Source organism: Camellia sinensis, chromosome 2, assembly GCF_055761805.1.
Source record: "Camellia sinensis isolate YWXY chromosome 2, ASM5576180v1, whole genome shotgun sequence".
NCBI lineage: Eukaryota > Viridiplantae > Streptophyta > Magnoliopsida > Ericales > Theaceae > Camellia > Camellia sinensis.
In genome coordinates this window covers 35,379,489-35,392,042 of record NC_138962.1, presented here as the reverse complement: position 1 = coordinate 35,392,042, position 12,554 = coordinate 35,379,489, and the positions used below count along the sequence as shown (strand labels likewise).

At 35.1% G+C, this 12,554-nt stretch overlaps 1 protein-coding gene across 5 annotated transcripts; it reads left to right on the top strand.

Moving 5' to 3' along the window:
- The first annotated feature begins 985 nt into the window (after nt 1-985).
- LOC114316024 (transducin family protein / WD-40 repeat family protein) lies at nt 986-12,200 on the top strand. Of its 5 annotated transcripts, none has more exons than XM_028262674.2 (10): nt 986-1,350; nt 2,326-2,392; nt 3,774-4,027; nt 4,641-5,202; nt 5,948-6,601; nt 7,452-7,892; nt 8,258-8,452; nt 11,080-11,136; nt 11,741-11,803; nt 11,945-12,200. In XM_028262674.2, the coding sequence occupies exons 1-10, from the start codon at nt 1,286-1,288 to the stop codon at nt 12,026-12,028; spliced, it is 2,442 nt and encodes an 813-aa protein (XP_028118475.2). In that variant the 5' UTR covers nt 986-1,285; the 3' UTR covers nt 12,029-12,200. The 5 variants fall into 5 exon arrangements, with proteins under 5 accessions (XP_028118475.2, XP_082770201.1, XP_028118476.2 ...); XM_028262675.2 differs by having other exon boundaries at nt 1,061-1,350; nt 3,901-4,027; XM_028262676.2 differs by lacking the exon at nt 986-1,350 and adding an exon at nt 1,692-1,820 and having other exon boundaries at nt 3,901-4,027.
- The last annotated feature ends 354 nt before the right edge of the window (nt 12,201-12,554 follow it).

The window sequence follows — 12,554 nt, the reverse complement described above, 5'->3', positions numbered from 1 at the left end:
GCGAATCCGGACCCCCTCCCCTCCCCTTCCTCTCTCTCTTCTTCCCCTCCCCTCTGGTTCTGCGAAGAAGGAAGAAGAAAGAAAAAAAAAAAATGAAAAAACCCCCAAAACGACGTCGTTTTGGGGGGCTGCTGGGAACGGCCACCGAGAAGGGCGGCCGAGGATCCGGACTCGAACCGATAGTGCTAGTTATCCCGCAAGAGGCATATCAACAGACGATTTGTACAAACCAAGGGGTTGTGGCATGTGTGAGTGTGGCTAATATTTTGGTTATCAAATTTCTCTTAAGAAAGACTTTGAGTTCTACTTATAGGAGTGAAATATGAGACAAAATTTATGTCCTTACAAGAAGAGGGTGATGGTTGAACTCCCCCGATACTAACTTTTGCTAATCAAAATAGCAAAATAAAATAAAACAAAACAAAAGATGTGTATGCTATAAAATATTTGATTTTTTTTTTTTTTTTTTTTTGGAATCTTAATATTTTTGTGTTTGGTGATAAAAAAATTTGGTGAAAAAATCATTTATTTATAACATTGCTCTCATTTTTCAGTTCACCCAAAATAAAGTATGATGAATGTGTTTTCTCAACAGAAACAAAGGACGATGCTTTATTTTTTAATCATCCCTTTTCAATACCACTAGCCACTAGGTGATGTATTTTCTTATAACATTACTCTCATTTATTATGTATTTATTTTATTTTGGAGTAAATGTTAGGATTCATATATATAGTTACCAGAGTTTCGTCTTGACAATTGCCCGTCCCACATATGGCAGGTAATTATCAATCGTAGCCCCTGTAAAAACAAAAGCCCAAAGGCCATTATTGGCACAACTTGGTCTAGGCCAAAAGCCCAAACATAGGCCGTCTAAATAAATGGGCTGAAAGCACTTTGTTCTACCCTTGCATCCCATAAATCTCCAAACTTATTGGGCTTATATAGCTCATTATCTAGCCTGGCCCAACTAACCAGTTCTTTCAAGGCCCATATTGAACTCTTCCAAAGCCCATCTTGTTGCAAAGCGAACACATGGAACGGAACGCCTGCATCAAGTGCGACACACTCCATTCGGAAAAGCTTCAGGGTCGGCCATGGATGTCCGTGTGGTCTTAAAGGTATAAATTGGCTTCTCTCAGGCCCCAATCTCGCTCAGATTTTCTCTCTCATCATACTCTGTAAATCGCAGTTTATATACATGTATCTATATATGTATATGGTATGTAAGAGATGAGGATTAGTATGGAGTAAGCGGGAGAGGGAGGAGATCACGAACACTGCCATGGCAAATCTTGTTCCTGGATCAACTACAGATTCTACGTTTTCACCACCAGACTTCGAACAACGGTACATTTTTTTTTAATTTTTAATTTTTTTGCTTTTCAAACCAAAATTCACTCCTCACAGCAATTTCCTATCAGAATCACTGCAGTTCAGTTGATTTAGATATTTTTACTGATTATTTAATTTGTTGATAGTTTTTGTACTGGAAAATGTATGTTGTTGTGTATTGCCACGTCAATTGTGTTGACAATTTGGCGTTGGTAGGATAAGGGACATTCAGCACAATAGTTTGAGGGAAAAAAAAATGGGAAATTGAAGAGAAAGAAAGGATAGAGAGTTTTAAAATGTCATAGATAAATTCTTTGACCTTTCAATATATGCTTTAGTTATGTATGATGTGATTTGGTGAGAAATGGTTAGAAATGAAAAGAAATACAACTCTTTTTATCATGTTTGGTTTATAATTTAGGAAGGAAATGATGAGAAATTGTGAGAAAGACAACTCCCTAATTTTTTGGAAAAGCGCATGAAAGGTGGGTGAAATAACTACATTTCATTCACATTTTACCCAACCTTTCTCTTTTTTCTTTCCAAATTCCTATACAAATTGATGAACCAAAAACACTCTTATTTTATAAGTTTAATTTCTCACCAAACGTGGTGAGATTTGGTGAGAAACAAGTTTTTTGGTCGTTTATTTTTTATAATACCGAGATTGCCCATTAAAACATAAAGAAAGAAAGAAAACATCTCATCCAAATACTTGTATTGCATACTTTGGTGTTTTACTCATCCAAACATGATACTGAGAGACCACAATCTTTTATTTTCTCACCTCACATTCCAAACGGAGTGTTAATTGCCAATGTTTAAAAAAAGAAGAATGAAAATTTGAAGTTTGTCTTATATATATTTCACCAACACTCTGATGGTTTCTTGACTTGATAGCCTAATATATGCTTTAGTTATGGATTGTTGTTTTAGTTTCGGTGTTTTCCGCTAAATGCTTTAATTACTGCCTTCTGGCTGTGGTTCTAGGTACCTTGATTGTTGTAGGAGGCATGGGGTCCTACCTAATAAAGCACTTTTGTCAGCTTTTTTCAAGGTTTGTTATCATCATGTTTGGCATTGTATTCATCAACCATTTGTTTGTAATATGTTCTTGCATGAATGTAAGTAATCCTCAACGGTAAATTTTATTTTCTTATTTAAATTGAGATTGAATTAACCATGTCTCGAAAAGTCTGGATATAAATGAATCCTAAAGCTAGGGCGATTGTAATACATAAAAAAATAATAAAAAATAAATAAATAAATAATAAATAATAATAATAATAATAATGGAAATTCTTGAGTTGATGTACCACGCAAATACTACTCCCAGAGTCTTTTGTTGGTATGATAGGCCTGGCACTATAAGTTCCACTGGATTTAGATTTCATACCAAGGAGTGAGAGAACAAACTTCCTGCCATAAAGTTGGTGCATTTTGAAGTTTTTGGTATAAGAAAAGGGATGGCTTTGAAAGGACATACAGTGTGGTGATGAAGGATTGTGGTATGTTCAAATTTTCTGGTTTTGGCCGATATGCCCCCCAAAAAATAGTTTAATTGGTCGAAGTTGTGAAGATGGACTCTCTGTCCCAAGCCACTGATAGGATGGTTTAGCAAGTAGGTTGGGGCTCCCATTGTATAACTCATCATGCCTTTATAGTTTATACTAAAAAGAAAGAATTCGGATGAGAAAATATAAAATGCTTTGAAATAAAATATGCCATTTCTAGTGTTTGAATAACAAAGGAGTTCAGTTACTGGACCAAATAGTTGGAACATGGTTATGTGCACACACTATGAATCATGGATACTACATGATATAGAAACGCAAAGACAACAATTTCCAAAGAATTAGTACAGGGACATAGTAGGGACACAAAAGATCTGTCCATATATAGATGAAAGTAAGTAGAAAGTAATGTTTATATAAAATTAAGTTCTACATTTTGTATGAAAAAACAAACAATTAATTTTACATTTATATGTTGATAAAGAGTAGGGAAAGAAATCTCTGACGTCTCACTTTTAAAAACTTAAAATCCATTGTATAGCATAGTTTTTCCTCATAATTATTTTTTGTTTCTTTCACTCTTCAGTGTTCCTCCCTCTGCATTTGTGTGTGCTTGATACATCACTTGATTGTCTAAGAGGCTGTTTTCTTAATAATGTTGGTTGTTTGGCACCTATAGACAATTACAAGATTCTCTAATTTTTTGTGAATCTGTCCATTTATCCCGATATACTTCATCTGACAAATGAATCCTGAATGATTCCCAACTTTATGTCGCGTAATTCAGGAATTCTTGGTTCTAGATATCCCCAAAATTACGAACAATTTCCTGTTTCATTTGAATTTGCCTAATTATCAAGCATGAATTATATAATGAGCACTACTGTATTTTTGTTTCCTAACATAAGTTGCTTTCATAATCAGGCTGAGGTCAAAAAAGCCCGCCACCAGCTTTGTAGCCTTGTGTTTTCCTTGGATTACTTGAAGGATTCTGATTTTCCTCCACTTCTTGATATATTCCTGGAAATTGACACTTCTGAGATTGATGCAGTTGATATATTTCATGATTCATCATGTGAATTGAATGGAGAATATGTTTTGGTGTTGCTGCGTGCAATCAATCAAAAACTTCGAGTTGTTGACCTCCGGGATTTGTCCTTTGGGAAGGAGTTTTTGCGGTATGTAGTTGTGTCTGCTTTTAATTGGATTGCTTAACCACACTTTATTACCATTTTATTGTCAAAAAGAAACTAAGATTAACTTAATTATATTTATTATTGGTGGTGATTAATATTTTACTTACCCAAAGAAAAGGTTACTATTATTTTTTAGTCTTGAACAGTATGGATTTGTGTTTTGAAATGCCATGGAGAATGAAATAGAATGGTTAATCCTTCCGTGTCCAAAGTAGAAAAACCTTTTACCAATTTTACTATTGTAACCACTATCAATTTTTTTGGTAATGAAAATTTCAACTAGTTGTCATCCCGCAAACTCTCAAAGGTATCTGCTTTTGGAAAGCATTTTTGATAACCATGCTTTTATATTTAACTAGTTGCCTAAATCTGTGTTGTGTTTCTTTCCATTCCTCTCTTGCTCATTTTCATATAGTGGTTTTATCAATAACAGTTCTGTAATTCCTCATTTCTGAGTATGCACGAGCCAGGTTCTTTTTTCCCACCCTTACAGAAACACCGTATGACAGGAGTTTTTTTTTTTGTGTGTGTGTTGAGAAAATTGTTTTCTGTACGTGTTTGATTTGAACTCACTGCCTTTTGACATCACTCTTAGGGATCTCTCTCAAAAGGGCTTGAATTGCCAAGTGTTAAACTTGAGGTCTTCCCACTTCCGGAAACTCAGTATGGTTGGGAAGTTTATGCAGTTGCATACCCTTAACCTGGATTTCAGCAGTTCACTCACTAGTTTCCGAGAGGATTGTTTTGCTTGTATGCCAAAGCTGAAGTTCCTTTCATTATGTGAGACGAGAATTGCAAATCTTTGGACAACTAGTTTTGCACTATCAAAGCTTCCTTCTTTAATGGAACTCCGCTTTCAGAATTGTTTGTGTTGTGACGACACGGGGCCTTGTCCTGCATCACCCAGTGGGAAGAGTACTGATTCAGATCAGCTGAACAGTGGTCTTTTCATTGGAGCACCATCCTTTGATGAAGATTATTATCAATATTCAACAATGGAAGATGCCTATATCAATGACGATGTCCAATGCACTTTTGAGGATTCATCAGATGATAGTGAAGTGGATTTCTCAAACCACCATAGGGAGCCTGGCCAACTGGAGGTGCTGCCTGATGCAATTCCTGGGTGGGATGGGCCGGTTGATCTGCAAAATGAGGTAAATAAATAGTTACCAGAAAACACATACCCTAGCATTCTAGTTTTGCGACTTACTTTTCCAAATATGGTACACTTTCTAGCTATGACACTAAATTTAGGGATACAAAGTGACTTGTGCATTTTCCCTTTTCATTTCCTTAATGTTTTTGCTATGAAAAAAAAATAAACATAGTACAAGGAACCAAATTCTAAGAGGGGAGTTTTGGTGAGAGAATTTCTAAAAAAAGAGTCCAAATGCATCAGTGCCTCAAGTTATGTAAGAGACACTTAGAAATTTGTTTTTACATGATTAATTTGATATAGGAAAACTTGTAAGGAAAAGGAATTTCAATGGATTAAATTTCTTGAGATGTCAAATTGTTCAAACTAAATCACACTCATCGTCAGTATCTTGAGACATGCCAATAGTTTGATACCCTATCATATTACCTTCCAATTCCAGTTCCACATGCCAAAATGATATACATTCCAGGTAACATCTAGTAGACATATAATATTATATATTTGGTTGGAATAGAATGGTTCAACATGAAATTGTCAAGGGGGCCTGTGGATGCCTCAATAAATAATAATACCTTTTTTCCTTAAGCATGTAGTAATATTCTTTGAAATTCAGTTGCAAATGTCGGATTATTTGTTGTTTTCTAGAAATGGTTTTGTTTCAAAAACTTATCATCACATTTTACCTGCCCAGCATTATTGTGCCTCCATTTTAAAGGTATAGTTTTATTTTGTCATAGCAGATTTCTTTTGGGACCTTGGTGATGCAAGATGACGAGTACTTGAGTTCTTCTGAATCTAGATACATCTCATCTATTGTGCAAAAGAAATATATTTCTCATCATCCTTCACCAATATGCTATGAAAAACATTACAGAGAGTACATGATAGCTTCATTACCCCGTTTGAATGTTCTTGATGACTTGCCAATTAGAAAGATTGACAGGGAGAGAGCCAACATTATCTTTTCACAACACTTTGAGTACCTACCATACAGGAGGAAGAATAAAGAGAGTGTTGTCAGTATCTTACAGAAGCGTGAAATCAGAGCAAGCTGTACTCACTCAAAAAATTGGAGGCAGAAGCCATTGCATGTTTCGGCAAAGTCTCAACATTTCTACTCCAGGTCACTTTCTGCTGCAAAAGTGGGTTCTTCTGCTTGGCCTCTCTTGCATCCACTTTCTATTTTAAGCATCTCAGGAGATAAAAGGAGGAGCTTCCGTCCACGGCAGTTTGAGTACCATCCTTCTGACTCTAGCCTTATGGCTTTCGGTACCCTGGATGGTGAAGTTGTTGTGATGAATCATGAGAATGAGAATATCGTTAGTTACATCCCATCACTTGGAGCAATGAATAGTGTTTTGGGACTATGTTGGCTCAAAAAGTATCCCTCCAAGGTATGGGATTTTTCAGATTGAATGTGATGAAGAGAAATTCCACTTTATTGGTTTACCATTGTATTCCAGTTATTCTTACTACTATCAATCAAAAGTATGCTATGTACTTCCGCTTTTGTAGTGTTTAATCATTCTCTTAAGTACATGGGTAGTTTTATTTGAAAATAGTCATGGTCCATGTCATCACATACTCAGTGAATTCAGGATTGTGCAAAGTTAAAGGCATATTTGCTTTTAAAATTTCTTTGTAACAAATGGAAAAATTAAGCTTTGAAAGGAAATCGTTTATTTGAAAGGTAAATATATCTTTAAGCTAGCAGAAAGGTACAAGCTTAGGTGGAATTTTGTTATATGTGATGAACATGCATGTCACTTAGGATGTGACAAGGTTGCTCTTAAGTTATGAGCCAACTTGAGGTAATATCATGTTCATCATGGCTGATCAAAAAAATATCATGTTCATCTTGATATAAGTCCAATATAGGAGCCAGGTGCAAAGACATACTTGGATCCAGTTTAGTTTAGTTTAGTCTATCAGTTATGCCTTGAGAGATTTTTTGGTTTGAATCTGTCCAATTGTTGGGGCGGGGCCCATCTATATGCAACTTGCATTTAAAGGAAGAATGATTGGGTCAATTATATTGCCAGAAGAGGGTATTGTAAATTCGAAGAATATCCCGCCTCCTAAATTGTTTGTAAGCATTCCCCTCTGAAGAGGATTTTTTTTTTTTTTGGGATTATTCAATTCGGTGAATCTATTAAAGAATTTGTGTTGGTGCCTACTTTATACTCTGATGATGTGGCAATTGTTGACTTATTATTATTTATTTATTCGGCGGCTGAATTTCAGCTAATTGCTGGTGCTGACAATGGTTCGCTGAAACTATATGACATCAAGCATATTCCTCCAAGAAATAAAGAAATCCATTCCACTGCTCCTTCTGTTACCTTTGACGAGTTTGATCAACTGACATCTGTTCATGTCAACTCAACGGATGAATGGTTTCTTGCTAGTGGATACTCAAGAAATGTTGCTTTGTATGACATTGGCTGTGGAAGACGCTTGCAAGTGTTCACTGATATGCATCGAGAGCACATTAACGTTGTTAAGTTTGCGAACCATTCTCCATCCATTTTTGCTACTTCATCATTTGATCAGGAGGTTAAGATGTGGGATTTAAGACAAAAACCAATTTTCCCTTGCTACACGGCATCAAGCTCTCGAGGAAATGTAATGGTCTGCTTTTCCCCCGATGACCACTATCTTCTTGTGTCAGCTGTTGACAATGAGGTATTTTTAGTGATAATCAACTGCATGCATTAACAGTGTTTATGTCCAATCCATCAATCACTGTGATCCCTTTATTTTAGTAATTAAGCTTATTTCCTTGCAACCTTTTTTCCTCTCCTCTTTCTGATTTCTAATTTCCAATGTTAATTCTCTTTTTTAGTTGTTTCTATATATGCTTTTAGAATTTGAATCACCAGCAGAGATCAGATGCTATTGGTGGAACATAACCAGACTCGATTTTGAATTGGATATGTTAAGATCTAGCTAAACATATTAAACATCTTTGGCATGAGTATGGTCATCGTGGCTAGATATGCACGATGTGTTTAATTTGTACTATGTTGATTAACCCCCCATGTTATCAGGTTAAACAACTATTGGCTGCTGACGGGAGACTCCATCTGGATTTTAATATAAGTTCAACAGGTAGCTCACAAAATTACACTCGTTCTTATTACATGAATGGAAGAGACTATATTATAAGTGGAAGTTGTGATGAAAACGTAGTCCGCATTTGTTGCGCTCAAACAGGAAGACGTCTCAGGGATTTATCATTGGAGGTAAATTATTCTTGTGATTCTTGTGTTCCGCATGTAATCTATTGTAGCGTGATGGACTACATATATCCTCATATCTAGAAATGGTTTGTGAATATCACATCCTCAAATAATCCCAAGGGGTTGGCTTAGTGGGTGTGCAACTTGGGGCTAGGGGTGTACACTCTCTAGCTCTCAAGTTCAACTCCCATTAGGAGCAATTTGCTCCTTGGGGCCATGCCCGTAGGCTCTGTCTGAGATTTGCCCGATCCACGTGGAAGGGACGCTTGCGTGGGTTTCGGGATTAGTCGAGATGCTCGTAAGCTGGCATGAACGCCCGGTCATAAAAAAAATAAATAAATAAAAGAAAAGAAAAAAAAAATCACATCCTCAAATACAAAAAAAAAAAAAAAAAAAAAAGAAGAAAAAAATACTTATTTCTTTGAAAAAGAATAAAGATTTTTGGCAGAAATTTTGTGTCCCTAATTTCATTGTGGTTGTGGAACTTTCTCTAAATCACTCATAATCTTTATGATGTAATGGCTATTGTGCCATAACTTTATTTTATTTCTACCCCTTTTCATTGTAGCATGATGCATGAAATAAGAAACATAAAGTTTTACCGATACATGCTTATAACAAAGGACCAGACGGATACTGACTTTTTCATGAAAAAACGCCCTTAGGAATAAAGATAGAGCCATGAAAGAAAGTAAGGATATTTACCTGGCTGGCCACTGGAGTCCTAACTTTTCCAGCATGGGAATGGTTTTAGTTTCAATTGATAATTATGCCATCCTTTCCCACCATGCGAACACATTGTCTTGTACTTATTTAGCAAAGTAGAAATTACGCACCTCATCATCAATTCGTTCTTTTTCTATTGATTGGATATTCTTTTGGTTTTCCTGTCACTATATTTTTTACTTGCATATTTGGTGTTTCCATTACATTGGATTCTCTTATTGTTTGCCTTTTTTTATCCTTCTTGTTTCATCCATTCACAGCCACTTGGTGACTAAACTATGGGAATAACTTGTTTTTCTATCTAAGAGCATCCACATCAGGCTCTCTACAATGGCTTTGAAGCTATTGTAGAGAGCAAAAGCTCCATGAAACTCTCTATAGCAACCATTCATTTTGACTTTGCTACAGTGCCTCACCTGATTAAGTGAGACACTATTCATACGTTAATCTATTTTTTATTATATTTTCACACCTTTTTCTGTTCCTTTCTTTATTTCTTTCATTGTGTTACCCAAAAAGAACTGAACTGGAACAGAACTGGGCCAAAATACCATGGCCGGTCGTCTGGCCACAGCAAAATTTCCTTTCTTTGCGCGGTCAAAAACCTGTCCAGCCGGCCAATATATCTGTCGGCCGGCCAAAGGCCTCTGCAGCCTGGCAACTTTTTTCTTGCAGTTCTGGAGCTGTTTTGCTACTGTTTTGGTCTTGGAATATATTTGTTTAACATCAGTTGAGCTTCCAAAGAGATAGATTAAATTGATATGGATAAAACATAATTATAGCCGTTAGAATATAGCCGTAGGAATATGACCGTTAGAATATAGCCGTTTTAAAAATATGACGGTTGGAAAAAATATATTTAAATTGAAAAAATAAGAGAATAAAAAATAATATTTTAATGAAATAGAATTTTAGAATAGAGAGTTTGATGGAGTGTGTACATAAAAAAAAGGCTAGCTAAAATACAAAAGTAGATTTTGGGTTATAATTTGGCTCAAAATTTGCTGAGGTTGACGCAAATACTTAAGTTTTCGGTTGATGAGACCCATATCTTGTGGAATACGAGCTTTGTTTGCTAGAAATTGCAGAACTCAGCCCTTCTGTTGTTATTTTGCATATTTTTAATCGTGTCTTGTTTCAATTAGGTCCACCTTTGATTGTAGTAGTTGAGGCATCTGACTGGCTACATAAATTTTGCATCATGGTTAAATCATCCTTACTGTTCTATAAGTTTAAGAAATGGGATCAACATCCCTACAAGAATAAAAGCTTGCAAGCCAAATTTCATATTGACTAGTGTTAGAATTCTGACTAATTTGAAGATCCACAACTTGTGTAATAAATAGGAACACATATCCCACATTAAACTGAATACACACATCAGATAGAAAGCTTATTTATGGCTACAGAAAATAATTCTCAAGGGACAGTGCTATAGAAAAATTAGAAAGTCATACCCTGTGCATATTATAGGGGTTTTTATAGTTTTTTTTTTGGTAGTTGGTGGTGGTGATTGGGAAGAAGCTTCAAATTCAGAAGGTTACCTTGGAAGTGGTAAATAAGGAAGCATCGTAGTGTGTTTTTTTTTTTTTTCCGAAACAATGAGAAGACTGATCCCATTGAAAGAAAAGACGAGGAAGTGAAAATCCAATATCAATGAGTGGAGGTGAGAGGTATGGCCTACAAATTTCCCCTTCTTATTGGGTTTCTTCTTCCCCTAAAGTTCTCGGGGTCTCAATCATTCATGTGTACGTCCATGTCTGAGTGTGTGATTGCACGTCTTTGTCTGTGCCTTGACACACACACACACACGGAGGGATGCTTGTTTTGCACACGTCTTTGTTTTGTTTAACATTTTCTCGATTCCAGTTACGGATTTGTAATTTTTTGCTGTTAATAAGCAGGGTAAAGGTGCAGGGGCTTCAATGTTTGTGCAGTCCTTAAGGGGTGATCCTTTCCGAGTGAGTTTGCATTTTATTAGATGTTCTCTTTGCTTCAAATGGAATGGTGATTTACCAAAAAGATATCAAAATTTTCCCATTATTTTCATGTTTAGAGTGGGAAATTAGAAGTTTGCCGGACAAAATTTACACTTCCTTTTCTTTCCCCTTCACCTCTCCCCCATTTCCTGAAAAGTTGTTGGAAACAGTGGCTGCTATTTCATTTCCTCTTATATTGATTTAATGCCATTTCTTGCACCATTAATAGTAGCCACAAACCTGATGATGATTTAAGTTTGAAGAAATACTCCATGGATTTACCTTTTTTAAATAATGTAAATATCGTAATGCTTGTATTTATATTAGTTTTGTTACGCTTGGTGCATACACAATTTTCAACTTTGCAATTGCATTAATCTTGACTCTCTGAAATCCTTGCAAAATTTATTTAAAACTGACGCCTTGCTTATCACCACTAAACCTATCCTATACATATGTGTTTATGTTAATTTATGTAAAAAAAAACATGTTTTTCTTCCTTAATCGTGCTTCATGAATTGCTGTCATCTGATTCTAATATCTTGATTTTTTTTCTTCTTTTTTATATATATTTTTTTTCTCCCAGGACTTTAATATGAGTGTTTTAGCAGCCTATATACGTCCGAGCTCAAACTCTGAGATTGTTAAGGTTAATTATGTGCCTCAACTATTTTGTATTTCACTTTTCTTCTATGATTTTTTTTATTTTTTATTTTTTATTTTTTATTTTTTTATTACTGAATCTTTGGACCTTTCAATGAGATAGATGACTAAAGTTCGAAAGATGCAGGTGAATTTGCTTTCATCGAGTGACTATGCCAAAGAATACTCCGATGGTCAACATTCTCGACCATCCTATAGCATGGGAGGCTGACATTTATACCCGAATTGTACATAATAGGATGATAATATATTATATATTCTAGATTTTTATTTATTTATTTATTTATTTATTGTCATAGACATGTGTGTATTGTGTACTTGATGTTTTGTATATAATTGTTGTGGAAGAGCTTTTGATCTTGGCTTCTTCCATTTTTAGACAACCACAAGATGTGGGAGTTTTTTTTTTTTAATATTCTAAAAAAAAAAATTATTTAGAGAATTAGCGACTTTTCAAACTATTTGAGAAACTAACCTGCTTTTTGAAATCGCATTTTTAAAATGCGATTTTGAAATTGAAATTACATTTTTAACATGCAATTTCACCTTAAAATCGTAGGTTGAAAATGTAATTTATGATGACATGCTGAAATTGCATATTCAACATGCAAATTGCATGTTGAAAATGTAATTTCAATTTCAAAATCGTATTTTGAAAATGCGATTTCAAAAGCAGGTTAATTTTTCAAATAATTTGAAAAGTGGGTCGATTTTTTAATTAGTTTTTTTTTTTTTTT

Bases quoted from the DNA above. Each gene is read 5' to 3' on its own strand.
- LOC114316024 (XM_028262674.2), top strand. From the start codon at position 1,286: ATGGCAAATCTTGTTCCTGGATCAACTACAGATTCTACGTTTTCACCA. The intron at 2,393-3,773 runs GTTTGTTATCAT...TTTCATAATCAG, and splicing joins TTTTGTCAGCTTTTTTCAAG to GCTGAGGTCAAAAAAGCCCG. The intron at 5,203-5,947 runs GTAAATAAATAG...TTGTCATAGCAG, and splicing joins CGGTTGATCTGCAAAATGAG to ATTTCTTTTGGGACCTTGGT.